Here is an 18899-nt window from a genome sequence, read left to right on the forward strand (position 1 = left end):
ACAACCGCATCGGGACTCCACAAACACGTCTCTTATCGGAGCATCGAATTCTTTTCGGTATCCGTCTCTGATCAGATCCAAGACCCACTGATCTGCGGAGATTTTGGCCCACTCCTCGAAAAAGAGGGAAAGTCTTCCTCCAATGACAGGAAACGAGGAGGGGGCCGGCGCACCATCATTGAGAGGGTCGCCCCTGAACTCCAGGCCTTGAACCGGCAGCTGCGGAACGTTTGTCCGAACGAAAGGAGTTTCTCTGCTGAAAGCGGGCACGTGAAGTGAACCCAGCGGTACCTTCTAGCTTCAAGGAAGCGAGGTCTGTAAGAGAAGCAGACCGCCTGACCCTTAGAGGAAGGCTTCGGCCTATCTTCGGGCAAGCGCTGAGGTTTGGAATCCCCCCAGGCCTTTAACAATGTTTTCCAACTCCTCACCAAACAGGAGAAGGCCTTGAAAGGGCAACTTCACCAACCTTTGCTTAGAGGCCACGTCCGCCGCCCAATGTCGTAGCCAAAGAGTGCGGCGAGCTACCACTGCTACAGCCATTTGTTTAGCCGAAGCTCTGACCATATCATAAAGGGCGTCAGCCAAAAAGGACAAGGCCGACTCCATCCGTGGAGCCACTTCAGATAAGGTCTCCGCTCCATCATCGGGCTGTTCCACTGCCTGCTGTAACCAAGCCAGGCAGGCTCTAGCAGCATAACAACTGCATGCAGACGCCCGAACAGTGAGACCTGCCAAATCAAAGGACCACTTCAGAGCTGAATCAAGCTTGCGGTCTTGAATATCCTTCAGGGCAACACCTCCTTCAACAGGGAGGGTAGTTTTCTTTGTCACAGCCGTGACCAGGGCATCCATTTTAAGCATTGCAAAGCAAGCCAAATGTTCCTCACTCAGAGGGTATAATTGCCCCATAGCCCTGGCAACCTTCAAAGGTCCCTCGGGGTCAGCCCATTGAGCCGAAATAAGCTCCTGGATGGAGTCATGCAAAGGAAAGGCTCGAGCAGGCTTTATGGTACTAGCCATCCTTGGATTAACAGAGAAGGCTGTGCCACTCCCAGGATCTTCAATCGAGAGGGCTTGTAAGGCATCTGAAATAAGCGCTGGCAGCTCCTCGCGGAGGAAAATCCTCACCGCAGATGGATCATCAAGCTCCTGTGGCAATTCTGCACCCGACTCTGGCTCCTCAGTCCAAGAAGTTTTGCCAGACCCCTCAGAATCCTCATAGCCCGACCACGGGGGGGGGGGGGGGGGGGGGGGAAGGAGGGTGCGCCACACTCAGAAGGGGAATTAGCCCTTCTGCGTTTATCAGGAGGATAAGAAACAGGCAAAGCCAACTCCAAAAGGCCATGATCCACCGGGGGGGGGGGGGGGGGGGGGGGGGGCAGGCAGAGGGTCCGAAGATCCCTGTGGAGGAGCTCTTTTAAGCATGTATGCCCTATGCAGCATTAAAACAAAATCAGGGGAGAAAACCGCTCCCTGACTGCCCGGATCCTGCCCAGGGCTATCAGCTCTATTATTAGCCTCACTCAGAGGACCCCCCCCCCCCCCCGGATTCAGGGCTCTCCGTCGCAATGGAGGCCGCGCCATGTGGAAAATCCAAAATGGCGTCCACTGCCAGCTCAGAGCGCGAAAGATCGCCGCTCGCCATGCTCGGGCTGGCTCTACCATCTGTACAGCACGAATTACAGAGCCCCGCTGCTGATTTGCGCTTGCCACATTTAGAACAGCGCTTTACAGTCTCCGCAGCCATCGCTGAAAACGGCGGTAAAATTCAAAAAAGGCAGTTCACGCCAAAAAGTCCCGATTGCGGGCCCACCCCGGAGGAGTCAGAAAACACTCTTACCTCACTAGACCGAGTATCACAGCTCCGGTCCTGCAGAAGAATCTCAAGAAAAAAAACCTCTTTTCCAAGATCGCTGCGCTAAAGCGCGAGGCGACTTTAATTAATTAATTAATTATTTATTTTTTTAATGTGAGGAAAGCAGAGGCAAAAGAGGTAAAAACACTCCGGAGGCTCAGATAAGTGGGAAAGGCAGGGAAAGGCGAATCAATGTGCCTGCATCCACTGAGTGGGAAAGGACAGGGAAAAGCAAGCTAATATGTCCACATCCACGGGGGCATGGGTAAGGCAGGGAAAGGGCTGACCTATGTGCCTTCAAAGTGAAGCTGCTATAGCCTCTAACACCCCGGCTAACAACTGGCAAGCCAGGAGCCACCCCCAGGCAGATTTTTGATGGAGCTCGAAGAAGCTGCAGCCACCCTGCTTGGGGAGATAGAGAATACTGAAGAGGCAGTGGAGCTAGCTGGCCAAGAGGCACTGTGAAAAGTTGAGTGCTCTCTATCTCCCCCTGCTGGTTGATGGACACAACCCATACATAATGGCTTGATCTGCTTGATGACAAGGAAATTAAAGATACCCATATACGCCTATCAGTTTCTCTAGTGTTTAGTGCGCGCTAATTTTAGCACATGCTAAAAATGCTAGCGCGTCTTAGTAAACAGGGTCCTTAGATTGTAAGCCCTTTGGGCACACAGACCTACCTACTCTACCTGCATGTAATGCGCTTTGAAGTACCAATACAAATGCACTGGCAAAATATAAGGAAATTCTGATATATCAGTCATTACACATTATTAGAATTATCTCTTGCTCCAGTGACACAGCAATTAAAGGTTAACAGTGACATTATTAAAAATTGCACAAAACCTAAGACAAAACAATAAGCTTCCATGTCATTTCCAAGCTATTCTCTCAACAGAAGGGTAGGCATAGGTGTTTTAATACTTGCTTCAGAACCCGATGACCAAAAGTAAGATCCCCTCCCCCCTCTGTGCTCCCTCTCCTTCCCATATATACACATTCATACATGTTCAATGCAAAAGCACTGGAAAATGCAAACTGAAGAATTATCTTTGCCCTGAAAAATATGTATTACAATGAAAAAAAATGGTTAAACCAAAGAACACAATTCTATGGCCCAGCCAAGCAAAAATAGAGCATGGTGCTGATGATTAAAATGAAACTTAGAAGTGTGTAACATGATCTGCTGCAGTATTCATATTGAATGTGTTTGTAATCTTCACTGTAGTAACGATAGTAGAAAACTAACATCTTCTACTATTTTTCATGACATTACATTGCTATCAGTATTTGAAATCTCCAATAAATATTTCTTTCAAATCCTACTTGATTAAGAAAAGTGATATTAATGGTCATACAATGGTGACTCGATACCCAGTCCTTGCACTCCAAAAAATTGGACTGCATTGTACGTGAGGCCACCTTATAAGTTGGACTGCATTGTACGTGAGGCCACCTTATAAGGAGGAGCCCTGGAACTCTTTCTCCATTAAAGTTAATTACAATGCATCGCTCAGTCAGAATCAAGTTTTATAAATGAAAAAACACAAGGAAACTGAAGCCATGTGCATGGCTTTAGTATTAACTAGCAAACATACATGTATCACGAGATAATCTTGTTCATTCATTCAGAATCATGTCTCATAAATGAAAAGAACACAATGAAAACAAGCCATGTACAGCACGAAACCACATTGAGCAAAATCAAAAAAATATATTGTTATAAATAGCTCCCACATAACCTGAGAACCTATACAAAAAGAACTTATAAAAGTAAATTGGTGAAACAAGTCTTAATTAATTTATTATTTAAAAAATACACTCTTGGGTGTCTCTGAGAGCAAACCGACACACCTTTCCTTAATTTTTGCAGTTCATATATTCTTTCTTTCTGGTTACATTAGGTGTCTGCCCCTAAGTTTCTCATTGCATATTGATCACATTTACCCCCTATTACATCAGTGCTGGTTATCGGCCTCTTCTGCTCGGTTTACATGTTCTTATCTTCAAACCTTCATGTGAAAACTCTGCATTAAGTTTCATACATGGTATGCTTCACCTCCCCCCAACCCTCTTTTCTTCTGTTCCCTTTGTTCATAGTTTCACAGTTTCATGGTCTCATGCCTGGCTACATTTTTATTTCAGCTCTAAGGCCTGTCCTTGAAACTTTCATACATTTCTGTCTCAGTAGTTTGGGCTTCTTTCTCTCTCTCCCTTCTCTCTCCTCCTGCCTCGGCATTCCTATCAATTTGCACACGTCTCTTTAAACTAACACAGTTTCTTTGTTAGTAATTTAGAAAGCCATAATGTGGTCTGTTAGAAAGGGCCTACACAAATATAGTTATACCCTAACCGCTAAAGAGTTCCTTTCTACCAGGGCATAAGCTATATATTCTATCTTTGCAATTATGTTACATGAAAAAGCAATATATTTACACATTTCTCACATATATTCACAAAGAGTTTGGTATTAATAAATCACATTCAGAGGTCCTTTTACCAGAGGTCGTTTTTCCCATGCACCAGGGTCCTTTTTACTGCAGTGGGTAAAAAGCCCCCACACAAACATGGCCAGGCAGAAAGAGAACTCTTACTGCGTGTCCATGCAGTTGGGAGCCCTTACCATCACCCACTGAGGTGGCGATAAGGGCTCCCGTGGTAACACGGTGGTAACCGGGCAGCACACGATGATGCCAGATTACCACCAGGTTACCGCCGTGCAAACCATTTCTGGGGGTTTTCTTTTTTCCCCGGAAATAGTGCACGCTTGGGGCGGAACTACCATTGGTAGCCACGTTTGCCTGTTGTAGTCCTGATTTAGCATTTGGTAAGCCAGCGTTGTGCTTACCAATGCTTTGTAAAAGACCCCCTCAATGTCTTGTATGATGATATAACAGTTTTCTGACTCAAGATGAGGGTGAGCTCATTTTCAGATAAACGATTTGTTTCATACCTTCCCTTTTCTTCCATCTAGCTAATGATGAACTGTATGGACAATAAATTGGGGTCCACAGCGTTCAATTGAAGTGCGTTATATCGAGTCACTAATGTATTTCAAGAGTCCAAATTAGCTGTATTAGGATGCCATACTCTCCTAATTTTGATCAAGATGTGAGGAAAGGATTATACATGCAGTTTAAATACCTGAATGCAATATGTGTAGTATAATTTATGTACAGCATCACAATTAAATATAGCTGCTCTCCATGATATCATAGAAGCCATCTTTGGAGAGAAAATGAATTCACCTGAAATTGTTTCTCCTTTAAAAACCCTGAATTTCCTTTCAGCTTAGAGAGTCATTCAAGGACATCAAAAAGAAATTTAACAATCTGAAATTTAACTACACCAAGAAAGCAGAAAAAGCACGAAACCTGAAAGTTCTAAAGAACCAGATTCAACAAGTTGAAATGTATGCTGAAAAAATTCAGGTAATAATGTATATGACTTTCATTGCTAAATCTAATCTACCTTACCCATCCTGTCATACCTATTAAATGGCAAGCAATAAAATGACATAAATGAGTCGATATTCAAAGCGATCAACAGGCCAGAAATGGCTTCTGGTCAATTACATAAACCCATTTGGGGCTAATTATCAACAGCGTTTACGGCTATTTTGGGGGTATTCTGGGGATGGAGTTGGCATTTGGCCAGTTAAGTGTCGATAATCAGCACTTAACCAGCCAAGGTCACTGCATAAAAGTCAGTCCTGTAGCCAGACAGCCAATTTTGGGTGGGCCTGGTCCAAATTGGGTGGGCACAACATTTTCTCTGCCCCAGCCATACCCCCATTCTTCACCCCTCCCCCAGCACCTCACAACTCAAAATATAAATACTTTAGCTAATGAGGACCCCCAAGCTCTGTCAGCTCAAGACTTCATCTGAAGGTGGCCAGAACTCCCTTTTACCAAGTTTGGCAAGCAGCAATGTCCCTGAGCCTCTGATGTCAGCATCCCATGCATGCATAGTTATCAGTGACTCAAGAATGGTGCTTCAGACTGCACAGCTTGGTAGAAGAGAGTTCTGGCCACCACTGGAAAAGGTCCTCAACTGGCAATGCTTGGAGATCCCCACAAGCTACAGCAAGGATCAGAGCTAGTGTTAGACATACTGGGGACCCTCACCAAATACAGAACAAGGGATCACAATAATTGAACTGGGAACCCCAAGATGTTAAACTTAGCATGTACTGCAACACTAGAGAAATAAAAACAGAAATGAATTTCCTTTACTACTGAACATAATACAAAGACATCTACTATGCACATTTCACAAAGTTAACATATTCCATTTAATACATTCAAAATAGAATGCTTTTTTTCTACCTTTGTTGTTTGGGCATTTTACTTTTCTATCATGTTGGTTCCAGGTTCTCTTTTCGGCTTTCCTGTCTGTCTTCTGCACATTCTACTTCAAGAGGCTGCTGTCCATTTGTCTTTTCTCCTCTCTCCTGTCTTCTTGTTCCATCCCCTCACTACACCTACCTTTGATATATTTATATTTCTTTCTTTTTTTTATTTTTTTTATTTATAACATTTATACATTCCAACCAAGTAAAATACTTGTACAGAAATAAGCAATTATTTTTAAGGAAAAGAGATTATATAATCATCTCTATATTAAACAATATTTACTAAACTACAGTCCACAAAATAGGGGTCTCCATGTTTGAAAATAACAGGAAATTATATAACTATTAAATCAGAAAAACTGCTGAAAGTGCCTTAAAGGGGAGGCAACTAATGCAAAAGCACTCTAGGCTGTAAGCAGAGGGGCCAAAATAGATATTTATGCGACCTAAATTTTACAATACATTTACACAAGAACTTCAAAATGAACAATACTCCCAATTGTAGAACAACAGGTCATAGCAGAAGAAATTGTCTCCTTTTCCTCTGAGTTTCGATACATCAGGAAACATGTGTGACTTATCACACTTAGCATGATTTCTAAGAAATAAACGCAATATCCAGTCTTTATCTGAAGACAATGCAAAAGATACTAATAGAATTGCAGGTTGAACTAAGACAGCAAAACAGAAGAACAAGTCCTCACAAACCAACACAGATAATCCTAGCCGCTGCTTTTGGCTCCTAGCTACTACTCAATTGCCCTCCCCTTGTTCCTTCTCACTCAGTACTTCCCTCACCCTTAATTGTCTTGTCTGTCTGTATTTTTAGATTGTAAGCTCTATTGAGCAGGGACTGTCTCTCTGTGTCAGGTGTTCAGCGCTGCGTGCATCTGGTAGCACTATACAAATGCTAACAATAATAATAATAATGATCCAACACAGCGATGATGACAATGAAACAATACAGAATCAATAATGGTGCTATCTCAATTATAATCTAAGAAAGACACGACTCGACACAGGCATGTTTCGGCAATCTGGCCTGCATCAAGAGTCCAATGCCACTATAGTTGTTGGATAGTATATCCTATGCACCATCAGCATTATATGTCAATCAGTGTTGGCAATTCTGCTATGGGCTTACTCTCCTCAGTTCTTGCTCACCAAGCTGCAATCAGGAACTGCAGGTTGAACTAAATCAGATTCCAAGGTCTCTAATAAAGCAGAAACACCTAGAGGCTCCAATGGTTCTCTTGCTTGGATTGGCTCTAGTAGAGATCCCCCATTTATTCTTCTTTGAAAGGAAAGAAAGTAAACTTAGGTAATAGGGAGGGTATTTCCTTTTTAGCTCTTTTCTCTTTTTCTTTACTGCTTCTCTGTTCGCTCAAATTTCACCCTCTTTATCATCCTTCTTTTTACTTTTCAGCAACCTATCAAATTCTATCTCCTTTTCTCACCCACTAGCTCTCCCATTCCCTATCTCAGTTCTTCCCTCAACCGTCCATTCCCTTTCATTTTAATCAACTCCCTATTTCTATTTTTCCACCCCCTGTAATCATTATCCTCCTCTCATTTTATTTCTTGCCACCCCACTCCTTGGCCTCTCCCAAATATTTTCACCATTTACAGCATCTTCCTCCTTCGGTTCTTCTAGCCCAGCACCTGCTCCTTCTTTCACCCCTCCCAACCCTTGTAGCCTGACATCTATCTGTCCCTTCCACTATCCCCCAGCATCTTCCTATCACTTCTCTCTTCCCTCCTGACCCCTTCCCCATAGTCCAGCATTTCTCCTGCTCTTTTCCCTCCTAACTGTCCAGCATCTCTCCCTCTCTCCCTTCTGTCCCTGGATCCAACATTTCCCTCTCTCTCACGCTCCCCACTTCTGTGCATCTCTCTCTCTCTCCTCCACCCCCATGTCCAATCTCTCTTCCCGCCTCCTTCTCTCCCATTGTTCACATCTCTCTCTCTCTCTTCTTTGCACCCTGGGTCCAACATCCCTCTCTCTTCCTTCCCACTCCCCATGCAGCATCTCTCCATCCCTCCCACCTCCATTTCTCCCTCTCTCCCCCATGTTCAACAGTTCTTCCTCTCCCTTCAACCCATGCAGCATCTTTTCCTCCCACCACATTCCATGTCGAGCAATTCTCCCTCTCTTTCCCCACATCCCAAGCGGAATCCCTCCCCTCCACCTCCATGCATTTCTCTGCCAGTGTGATCCTTGGTCTGAATCCGCCCCCCCCCCCCCCCCCCACACACTTTCACAAATGTTTCTCAAGACAAAGGTTTGCCAGCAGTAGCAGCAATTCCCACATGTTGCCTGTGGCTAACCCAAAAGTCTCCCTTCTGTTGCATTCTGCCCAGGCAAAAACAGGAAGTTGTGTTGAGTGGGGGCTATAAATGGTAGAGGGGAACCTTCTGGGTTAGCTATGGGCAGCGGATGGGAATAGTTGCCGCTGCCCCTTTGACTTGAGATATGTTTTGAAGGAAAGGAGGGAGATGCAGGACCACAGGAACCTCTGGAGCCGTGGAGCCCCACTTGCTCACTCCCATGTTAGCACTATCAAGGGTGTAGAGCTGCTGGGTGAGCCTGAGCCTAAAGTGGGTGGTCCAGACCCACCCGTGGCAAAATCCTTGATACAGTGGCTCATAGTCGGTTAAGTGTTGAGTATCACACTTAACCAGCTATGTGTTAGCCGGCTCTGTAAACCTGTACATTTAATGCTGAAGCCTGGACAGGGCTCAGGATAGAATTTCTGGGTCTAACACCAGTGGCAGTCAGCAAAATATTGAGCGCCACCAGCTTAATACCAGTCCAAGGTTTATAAACTGTCAGCAAACTCTGTATGCTTTTGCTAGGCAAGCTTATATGGACCATACACTAAATTTAAAATACAAGATACAAACTGAGTGTTTGCTCTACACTATTTACTCACTCAGGCTGTATGAGCTAAGGGCTTGATGTTGAGATATATTATTATTTCCCATGCCTGCATGGTCAGTGTTAGAGAAAGCTCCAGTTTCATGGAACTTCTTTAGAAAGTTCCAGAAGAAGAGGGAATGAGGTTTGTCTCAGCCAGTAAGGAGTTATGAAAATCACAGTTCCCTGGCCTCATATAGAGTTTTTGCTAGGAGTGGTACAGGAGGATATACTTATGAGCTTGCTCTTTGGGAGCCAGTGGGTGCTAAGCACTCTCAATACTGGGCAAGCTCCTTCATTGTGTCCAGGTCAGGGTAATTTGCATTGTGTTTGGCACCCCCAATCATTCTGAAATGTTGGCATAATGTATAACAAACAGAAGAGTAGAAGATAACACACTAACTTCCTCAAGGGGAGTGTCCAAACATAAATCTTTATTGTACCACAATAAAAAATTTTGTTTCGACGATCCCTGCGTGGAAGTCAGTGTGTTATCGTCTACTCTTCTGTTTGTTTTGTTTTCACTTAGAGGCCATTTCCTGTTTCTTCCTGATTTTGGCACCAATGTATATATATACAGAAAGTTCCTCTCCCCAATCTAGGAGGAAGGCGTCTGAAGCTGGCTTGCTGTGTGCTCCTATCCTGGAGCAGAAATGAGGGACTTTCCTTTAGTAAAACGTGGCAAAAAGGTCTATTAGGGGGGGGGGGGGGGGGAGAGGGGTGTCCCACTCTCAAAAAACCACAAGGACCACCTTTCATCCAAGGACCATTCATGTGGTTGTAGAACTTGACTCAACTTGTCTGCTAGGTGAGTGACTCTGAGGGTCATCCTGTGAGTAATGGCCAGTTCTACATTCAGGCAGTTCCCAACACAGGAGGTAGGATCCCATTCCTAACTAGTTGTAGGGCAACTTAATTATTAGCCTGAATTAAATGTTATATATTGCTCTTAATTCCAGGAAATTTATCTGATGGAGTTTCTCTTAAGAGAACCACATCCCCAGAGTGTGAAACCCATTTACATGGGCTTTCTGCCTAGTTTGGACCCATTTGTCGTTAAAACTGCTTGAACTGGAGGAATCTGGAAGGGGACATGTTTTGCCAGATTGGATTGATTCATCCACTAGGACTGTGAGTTCTGGGAGAGGACTAGTGATATAAATTATATCCAGAAGTTTTCCAGTGGCCTGTGTCCACTAAGTGCTCAAGGTCTATTGAGCCTGTCTCAAATTGAGATGTGCCAGAGATGCTACATGTACTGTTGAGGACATGTGGTCCAACATCCTCAACATCTGCCATGCTGATACCTACTGACTCATTTGGATTTATTCCAATATGGACACTAAACTGGTGATCTGAAGATGAAGAAAGGCCATGGCCTGATACATGTCTAGCAGGGATCTTATATATTCCAACTGCTGTGATGGATACAGGTGAGATCTGTTGTCTAGAGATGCATTCTTGACTAGCAGGAGGATACCAATACCTTTGAGAGTAGTATGATCTCCTTTGCCCTCCACTGTTAAACCTCCTGGAAGAGGAAGTTGGGCCAGAAATGGGCCTGGAGAGGGTTTTAAGAGTGTCACTATGCTGCTTGATAAAGGCAGCAGCCTCCTGCACCTTATCACTGAATTGATTCTCTCCACAGCAAAGCAGATCTACAAGCTTTTCTTTCACATCATACTTTAGGTCTGAGGCCTGAAACCAGGCAAATTTCTGTGCACCACTACTCATTATAGAAGCTCTCCACAACATATCAAAAATACCATAGGTCGCTCATGCTATGTATTTTCCACATTCCTTCCTTTTGTCCACTAGCAAATGAATTTGCCAGAATTGCTGGCAAACTAGGCACAATATCTTGCAAGTACATATGGATAAAGCTATGTGGGATGTGAGCACAACGTTCTGAAAACCTTTCCTTCCAAAAGACTCCAACGTCTAAGCTTATATCCCCGAGAGCACCAAGTAATAAGCCTTGGAACTTCTGACCCTTTCAAGAGTGGATTCAAAAACCATGGACCAGGAAGCTGGGAGCCTTCAGGTCTCGGTACATCAAATAGACCTTGTTGATAGGGACCAGGAGAAAAAGGCCTATATCGAGCTAATGTGAAAAAAAAAAAGAAAGGAAAAACAATAGAAAAATTGAAGGTGCAGAAGGGAAAAATCACCACGACAGTGACAAGAATCAAAGAAAACTTACAAAATCAAAAAATCTTTTTAAAGAATAGTGTCTGATGTGACCTTCGATGTATGGCCAACCACTTCCATGGAAAGATGAAGACTGAAGGACTTGGGTCCCCAACAGCTAACAAAGAGAAAAATTAAGGCAGATAGACCATATAGAGGGGCATATTCGAACGAAAACGTCTATCTCCATGGGCGTTTATCTCTGAGAAGGGGTCCGTGAAGGGGTGGACTGAACCGTATTTTTGAAAAAAATAGACATCCATGTTTTATTCGACAATTTGTGAGCTGGGCGTTTCCGTCCTTCAGCGATAATGGAAAATGAAAGCGCCCAGCTCAAAAACGAATAAATCCAAGGCATTTGTTCGTGGGAGGGGCCAGGATTCGTAGTGCACTGGCCCCCCTCACATGCCAGGACACCAACCGGGCACCCTAGGGGGCACTTTTACAAAAACAAAAAAAAAGGTAAAAGAGCTCCCAGGTGCATAGCACCCTTCCCTTGTGTGTTGAGCCCCCCAAATCCCCCTCAAAACCCACCGCCCACAAGTCTACACCATTACTATAGCCCTAAGGGGTGAAGGGGGCACCTACATGTGGGTACAGTGAGTTTGGGGGGGGGGGGGTTGGACGACTAAGCATTAAGCAGCACAATTGTAACAGGTAGGGGGGGATGGGCCTGGGTCCACCTGCCTGAAGTCCACTGCACCCCCTAACAACTGCTCCAGGGACCTGCATACTGCTGCCAGGGAGGTGGGTATGACATTTGAGGGTGAAAATAAAAAGTTGTGAAACATCATTTTTTGTGGTGGGAGGGGGTTAGTGACCACTGGGGGAGTCAGGGGAGGTCATCCCCGATTCCCTCTGGTGCTAATCTGGTCATTTAGGGCACTTTTTGGGGCCCTATTCGTGAAAAAACAGGGTCCAGGAAAAGTGCCCCAAATTCTAGCTACAAACGCATACTTTTTTTCCCTTATCGGCGAAAGGCGCCCATCTCTATTCGGGTGATAACCATGCCCCAGTCCTGCCTTCACCACGCCTCTGACACGTCCCCGTCAACTCTGTACGCTTCCGCGATGGAGTGCAGTTGAAAACGTCCAAGGTCGGCTGTCGATTATACCGCGTTATTCATTTTTGTGAGACAAAGGTCCATCTCCCGATTTAGGTCGGAACTTGGGCGTTTTTCTCGTTCGATTATAAGCAGGATAGTCTATCCAGTCTGCCCATCCATACCATCTACTCCCCTTTCACTCCCTTAGAGATTCTATATACTTGTCCCAAGCTTTCTTGAAATTATATACAGTTTTTATCTCCACCACCTCCATGAATTCACCATCCTTTCTGTGAAGACGTATTTTCTTAGATTATATCTGATTCTATTCTCTTTCACCTTCGTCCTATGGCCACTCATTCCAGACTTTCCTTTCAATTGAAAGAGACTTGCCTCCTGTGTATTTATGCCATGTAGGTATTTAAATGTCTCTATCATAGCTCTCCTCTCCCGCCTTTAAGAATATATATTGAGATCTTTAAGTCTGTCCCCATATGCTTTATGACGAAGACCACTGACCATTTTGGTAGCAACCCTATGGAGTGATTTCATCCTGTTTATATCTTTTTGAAAGTGCAGTCTCCAGAATCTACACAATATTCTGAATGAGATCTCACCAGAATATTATACAGGGATATCATCGCCTCATTTTTCCTACAAAAAGATTTAAAGTTGCTGTGTGTTAAATTTGGAAATTACTGTACAGTAACTGATAAATCTTAGAGCAGTTTAGTAAATAAAGACCTTGTAGATAAAATTATTAAGTTGGGATAAGAGAATAACCCATGCTTTTTGCCATAAGTAGGTATTTATCGGCAAAAAAGCGAAGATACTTACCTGCAGCAGGTATTCTCCGAGGATAACAGGCCTTATATTCTCACAAATGGGTAACGGGGCACCACATTTCTCGGTCCACAGCTTATAACAAGCTTAACAGAGCTTTGTGGAGTGCGGGTGCATTCCCACCAGCTGCAAGAGCACGTAACCGCACTTAAATACTACAGCATAAAAAAGAAAAAATAGAAGACAACTCCTCGGGGAGGTGGGAGGGTTTGTGAGAATATAAAGCCTGCTGTCTTCGGAAAATATCTGCTACAGGTAAATATCTTTGCTTTCTCTGAGGACAAAAAGTCATTAATTCTCACAATTGGGGCATCCCTAGCACCCAGGCTCACCAAAAACAACAAACATCGATCAATGGGGCCTCGCAAAGGCGAGGACATAACTCAGATTAAAAACTGAGAGAGTGCAGACTGGAACAGTTAAAACGAGGCTAGGGCAGTGGAGTTGGATTCCAGACCTCAAACAGATTCTGCAACACTGTCTGCCTGAACCAACTGTCGCATAGGGTATTCCTGCTCAAGGCAGTAATGAGATGTGAATGTGTGGACTGAAAACCACATCACAGCCTTGCAAATTTCTTCAATAGAGGCTAAGCACAAGTGGGCTACTAACTCAGCCATGGCTCTGACATTCTGAGCCTCGACATGACCCTCCAGGGTCAGCCCAGCCTGGACATAAGTTAAGGAAATTCAATCTGCTAGCCAATTAGAGATTGTGCATTTCATGATGGCGACCCCCATCCTGTTGGGATCAAACAAAACAAAAAGTTGGATGGACTGTCTATGGGGCCTAGTCTGCTCAATGTAGTAGGCCAATGCTTGCTTGAGGTCCAAGGTGTGCAGGGTGAACTCATTGGGATGGGCATGAGGTTGGGGAAAGAATGTTGGCAAGACAATCGACTGGTTCAGATGGAACGCCAACACCACCTTCGGCAGAAACTTGAGGTGCGTGCGGAGGACTACTCAGTTGTGATGAAACTTAGTATAAGGTGCATCCACTACTAGAGCCTGAATCTCACTGACTCTACAAGCTGAAGTAACAGCCACCAAGAAAATGACCTTCCAGGTCAAGTACTTCAGATGGCAGGAATTCAGTGGCTCAAAAGGAGCTTTCATCAGCTGGGAGAGAACAACACTGAGGTCCCATGACATAGGTGGAGGTTTGACAGAGGCAGTCCAGAGATGGGATTATCCTCTACACGTTGATAAGTACTAATTGCACTGAGGTGAACCCTTATGGACTTGGTCTTAAGACCAGACTTGGAATGGTGTAGAAGGTATTCAAGCAGGATCTGTGCAGGGCAAGAAAGGGGATCTAGACCCTTGACCTCACACAGACGGCAAACCTCCTCCATTTGAAAAAGTAACACCTTGGTGGAATCTTTCCTGGAAGCCAGCAAGACCCAGGAGACAGTCTCTGACAGATCCAAGGAAGCAAATTCTGTCAGGGCCAGAGACTGAAGGTTGGGATGCAGAAGAGATCCCTTGTTCTTCGTGATGAGTGTCAGAAAACACTCCAATCTCCAGGGTTCTTAGGAGGATAACTCCCGAAGAAGAGGGAACCAGATCTGACAAGGTCAGTAAGATGCGATCAAGATCATGGTCCTGTGGTCTTGCTTGAGTTCCAGCAAAGTCTACCCCTCAAAAGGAATGGGAGGATATGCATACAGAAGGAGGAAGGCAATGAAGGAGGAAGGCATTTGATGCTAGTCTGTCATGAGCCTGAAGCCTAGAGCAGAACTGAGGGACTCTGTGTTTCACCTGAGTGGCAAAGAGATCCACCGAGGGTATACTCCATGCTCGGAAGATTTAGCAGGCAAAGCTCATGTTGAGGGCCTGGTGGCCAGACTGTTGTTTTTGCCCGCCAGATAAGTGGCTCGAAGGCACATGCCATACTGGCGAGCCCAGTGCCACATTCGGACGACCTCCTGACACAGAGGGCATGATCCTGTGCTCCCCTGTTTGTTTTTGTAATACATGGCAACCTGATTGTCTGTTTGAATAAGAATAATTTGGTGAGACAGCTGATCTCTGAAAGCCTTTAGAGCGTTCCAGATCAGAGCTCCAGAAGATTGATCTGAAGGTCTGTTTCCTGAGTGGACCAAGCTCCTTGAGTGTGAAGCCCATCCATATGAGCTCCCCAAACTAGAAGAGATGCATCCGTTGTCAGCAACTTTTGCAGCTGAGGAATTTGGAATGGAAGTGCCAGAGTCAAATTGGTTCAAATGGTCCACCATAAAAGAGAGCGAACAAGCTCTGGGGACACTCAGATGACATCTTCCAGACTTCCCATGGCTTCACACCACTGAGAAACTAGGATCCACTAGGATGACTTCATGTGAAGGTGTGCCATGGGTGTTATGTACACTGTGGATGGCATGTGGCCCAACAACCTCAACATCCCCCGATCCATGACCTGCTGCGAGGCTCGAACCTGAGAAGCCAGTGCAACTATAGTGTCTGTCCTCGGCTCCGGAAGAAAGGCTCAAACCTTCTGAGTATCGAGCAGGACTCCAATGAATTCCAATTGCTCAGTAGGGCAAATATGGAACTTGGGGTAGTTTAAAATGAACCCCTGTCGCTCAAGGACCCAAATAGTCCTCTGCATGGACTCCCGAACACCGTCCTCTGACATTCTCTTCACCAGCCAATCATCAAGATAAGGGAACACATGGACTCCCAGTCTGTGTAGCAATGCTGCGACTACCACTAGACATTTGGTAAATACCTTGTGAGCTGACGCGAGGCCAAAAGGCAATATGCGCTACTGGTATTAATATGTTCCCAGCTGAAACCGGTGGCCTGGAAGTATCAGGATGTGAGTATACGCATCCTTTAAGTCCAGAGAGCATAGCCAATCAGTTTCTTGAAACATGGGTAGAAGGGTGCCTAGGGAAACCATCCTGAACTTTTCTTTGATCAGGAGTTTGTTCAGGATCCTTAGGTCTAGGATGGGACGCATCCTCCGGTCCTCTTTTGAATAAGAAATTACCTGGAACAGAATTCCCGCCCTTCCTCCCCTAGTGGAATGAGCTCGACCGCATGGGTCTTCAGAAGAGCTGAGAGTTCCTCTGCAAATACCTGAAGCTGAAAGCTGAAGTAATGAGCTCTCAGTGGGCAATTTGGAGGTTTGTGAAGCCAATTTAGGACGTATTCAAGCCAGACTATTTGGAGAACCCACCAGTCACAGGTTATAAGAGACCACCTTTTGTAGAAAAACTTCAGCCTCCCCATGACCGGGAATTCATCCAGTACAGACACTTTTTCAGCGGCTATGCTCTGCTGGAGCCAGTAAAAAGCTTGTCCCTTGTTTTAACTGGGGAGCAGCAGGGGCCTTAGATGTACGCTGTTGATGAGAATGAGAACACTTGAGCCTGAGCAGACTGGTGAGAGGAGGTGGTGTACCTGTGCCTCTGGGAGTAGATGGTACCCATCCTTGACTTAACAAAAGACCTCCTAGAAGTGGAGTCTGATGCAGAAGGCGCCCAGCGGGAGAGAGAAGAGATGGTATCAGTTTGCTTCTTGATTTGTCAATTGATCACTGATTGTGTTTGGAGTTCCCATTTGTTACTTCCTCCTGAAGAAGATATATTGAAACGCAGCTGATCCAGGTAACAAGATGACTATGTAACAGCGCGAATCAGCAGTTTGAGTCGAGGACTAATAGTTTGGGATGTTAGGATTTTCACTGTGTTTGACACCATTTTTATTTATTTATTTCTGATTTTGTGACATCGCTTCGAGGAACTACACTCTGGACTGAGTTTGGACCCACCTCTGACACTTTGGCGAGCTACATACATTTGCAGATAAATAATCAATTTTTATGGTTGCACATAAGACTCCTTTAAAGCGGGGGACAGCATTTTTTGCCACCAGTGGCATTCCTTTTGGTGGTCTTTTACTATTACAGCAAAGTGACAGTTCATTATAGGTTCAATATTTCATTTTGACATCACTTTTTTAGATATGGTTATATCATCATTATACCTATTAATCAGCTAAACATCTGCTGATACATATATTTGACGTTCTGCTGGTCACCATAAGGTTCGAATTTGTATCTAATTTTGCTTGGCCTGTTGATATTTGGTAAAGGCAGCATACAAAATGTCTCCTATAATTGAGAACGCCAAAGTGCGATGATGGTTCTCTACTCAGCCAGTCACATTATTTATGACTGACGTGTGAACTGAGCACTTTTCAAATTGAAAAGAAAAATTTCTTTTTTAAAAAATGTAAACACTTTATAAAGTATTAGTATACACTTTAAATTTATTTAAAGTCAAAGTGGCATATACATATACAATTTTTTTTATACCTTATGATAGTGATGAGGTCTGTATATGGGACGTGAGCATTGAGGCCTGGAACATGTTCTTCCCAAAAGAGTCCAAGGTCCTAGCTTCTCTGCCCAGGGGCACTGAGGCTTAGCCTTTAGAACTCCTGGCTCTCTTGAGGACGGATTCCACCACCATGGAATTGTGAGGCAACTGGGGCCTATCAAAACCAGGTGTACTGATACATCATGTCGATCTTCTTGGGCAGGACAGGGACCAACAGACAGGACTCCCAATTTTAATCGAGGACTTCCTTGAATACCACATGGCGAGGGACATTCACAGCCTCCCTAGGACGAGATTTGTAGGCCCTGGGCCCATCCTCCACCTCCAAATGAAATGGAATAGCCTCAGCCATTTCCTTCACAAAAGAGGGGAACAAACGGTTTTCTGGAGGAGACTTTCTCCTTTCAAGCAGAGGGGAGGGTTCAGAGGGAATGTCCTAGGACTCATCTTCCAAAAAGTAACTTGGATCCTTCCTCCGACTCCCATGAACTTTCCTCATCGGTGTCAGACAGCAACGCCTCATGTGAAGGCTGAGACCGAGCCTGCCTTAATTTAGAACAGCCATGTCCTCAAGAGGGGCATCAAGGAGTTGGCTCCCGTTTCAACTCTGATGAAGCTTCCTCCACTGACATTAAGGGGGTGCCGGCTTGAGTGGCAGTTGACACCAGAGCCGCATGCGTCACTAGTGTCGGAGGCCGCACCGCAGGCTGAGGGCCAAGCGGGGGCTGCAAAGGTAAGGGTACGTACAAGCACCCCCGATGCCGATGCATGCCGTTGTAAGACCCTTCCGGCAGCTCAGGAAGCAAGGCCTGGATAAACTAATTAAGGGTTGCCACCAGGAAAGACTGGGGAGACAGGCTGCAGAACTGATGGGGTGGAGACGGGAGTTGGGTCTTGGCTGCTAGAGGACCAACTCATCAGCACCTCCTGGATAGAGGGGGATTGATCCTCCCAGCGCTGACACTTCTTGGATGCCGAATCCCTCGACGTACTGGAGCTCCTGGCACCATGCGTTGAGGACGATTGATGCCAATGCTTCTTGGCGTTTCTCCTGAAGCTTAGCATCAAGACTCCTCAGTGCCGAGGATGACGTTGAATACTCACATCGCCTTGGGGTTGGGTCTGATGTTGGCAAGTCACGGGGGCCCTGCTCAGTAGTAGGCATCGAGACAGATGGAGAGCCACTTGACGCACTACTGCTCACAGTGTCCACGGGTCGTCTCAAAGCAGCCATGCGGACCGATACTCCTGATGCCAGTGCAGTCATCAATATCGATGCCAACGCCACCGACCTCGATGCTAAAGCTGACTCTGAGGACTTGGACCTGGCTCCAAAAATCTTGCATT

At 45.2% G+C, this 18899-nt stretch overlaps 1 protein-coding gene across 1 annotated transcript in view; it reads left to right on the forward strand.

Annotated features, from left to right (window-relative positions):
* The window catches only part of CCDC141 (coiled-coil domain containing 141), a 237817-nt gene that overhangs the window by 185869 nt on the left and 33049 nt on the right, over positions 1-18899 (forward strand). The window contains exon 19 of the mRNA XM_030210847.1: positions 5149-5289. Coding sequence (XP_030066707.1) covers positions 5149-5289 — 141 coding nt within the window. The remainder of the gene's footprint in view (positions 1-5148; positions 5290-18899) is intronic.

This window comes from Microcaecilia unicolor, chromosome 7 (genome assembly GCF_901765095.1).
Source record: "Microcaecilia unicolor chromosome 7, aMicUni1.1, whole genome shotgun sequence".
NCBI lineage: Eukaryota > Metazoa > Chordata > Amphibia > Gymnophiona > Siphonopidae > Microcaecilia > Microcaecilia unicolor.